General features: G+C 56.7%; 1 protein-coding gene across 5 annotated transcripts in view; it reads left to right on the forward strand.

The window, feature by feature from the left end:
* The window catches only part of LOC107287608 (heterogeneous nuclear ribonucleoproteins C1/C2), a 64,734-nt gene extending 63,823 nt beyond the window's left edge, over positions 1–911 (forward strand). For all 5 annotated transcript variants that reach the window (XM_015816165.1, XM_015816465.1, XM_015816390.1 and 2 more), the window contains 2 exons: positions 311–468; positions 565–911. In XM_015816165.1, the coding sequence (XP_015671651.1) occupies positions 311–468; positions 565–648 (242 nt within the window). In that variant the 3' untranslated portion in view covers positions 649–911. The remainder of the gene's footprint in view (positions 1–310; positions 469–564) is intronic.
* The last annotated feature ends 143 nt before the right edge of the window (positions 912–1,054 follow it).

A 1,054-nucleotide genomic window follows, 5' to 3' on the forward strand; every position in this document is an offset into this window, starting at 1 on the left:
GTCCGATGCCATGGAGCGCTTTAAAGATGATGGTCAGCACCTTGAAGCGCACCCGGAAGGCCACCGGCAGCCAATGCAGCTCGCGCAGCAGCGGTGTTACATGGGAGCGACGAGTCCCTCCCAACACCGCCCGCGCGGCCGCATTTTGGACTAGCTGGAGCCTCCGGGTGCTCCTCAAGGGGAGCCCCATGTAGAGAGCCCCCTGCTAGGAAATAAGAGGCAGGGGGCCCAAATGGTGGTGAAGCCAAATCCGTCCAGCGTTCTGATTCTCTGCCGCCCCCTCCCGTCTCTCCCTCTTTCCCTCCCCTAGAACTGAAGAACGACAAGTCGGAGGAAGAGCAAAGCAGCAGCTCGACTAAGAAAGAAGAGAGCAATGTGAAGCTGGAGTCTGAGGCTGGGGCCGACGACTCTGCCGAGGAAGGGGACCTGCTGGACGACGACGACAACGAAGACCGGGGAGACGACCAGGTACGAAGCTGGAGGAAGCAGAGAGCCTGGAGTGAGGATGGCGGCTCTCCCGGTTCGCTAACTCGGCTCTTCTGCCTGTCCCCTTCTCTCTCTCAGTTGGAGTCCATCAAGGGCGACGACAAGGAGCCGGAAGAAGGGGAAGACGACAGAGACAGTGCCAATGGCGAAGACGACTCCTAAGAACCCCCCCGGCATAGCTCTCCTTCTCTGCTCCTTGGCCCCACGCGGCGTTCTTCTGATTGAAATGCCCCCTCCCCCTGTCTCCTCTCCCCCCCATTTGCTGGCTGCTTCCTCACTGCCCTCCTTCCCTCTCGCAGCCCTGTGTGTTTTGCGGATGTCGTGTCTTCTGTTGCATCTGCCCTCCTCCTCCTCCTCCTCCTTCCCGCCTCCTTCCTTTCATCGGCTCCTCTAGTTCCGTTCCATCCCTTGTAATTTTTTCCTCTTTTAATTTTGATACCTCTTTATTGACTTAACAATAAAAAAAAGACGTATTGTTTTTAGACGACTCGTTTGATGTGCGTTGGGGAGAATGGGGTTTGGGCTGAGGGGAAGGAAGCGCTTTGTAACCAGCAGGTTTATTATTTTG

This window comes from Protobothrops mucrosquamatus, unplaced genomic scaffold (genome assembly GCF_001527695.2).
Source record: "Protobothrops mucrosquamatus isolate PMUCROS unplaced genomic scaffold, P.Mucros_1.0 scaffold_7, whole genome shotgun sequence".
In the NCBI taxonomy this organism is placed as follows: Eukaryota; Metazoa; Chordata; class Lepidosauria; order Squamata; family Viperidae; genus Protobothrops; species Protobothrops mucrosquamatus.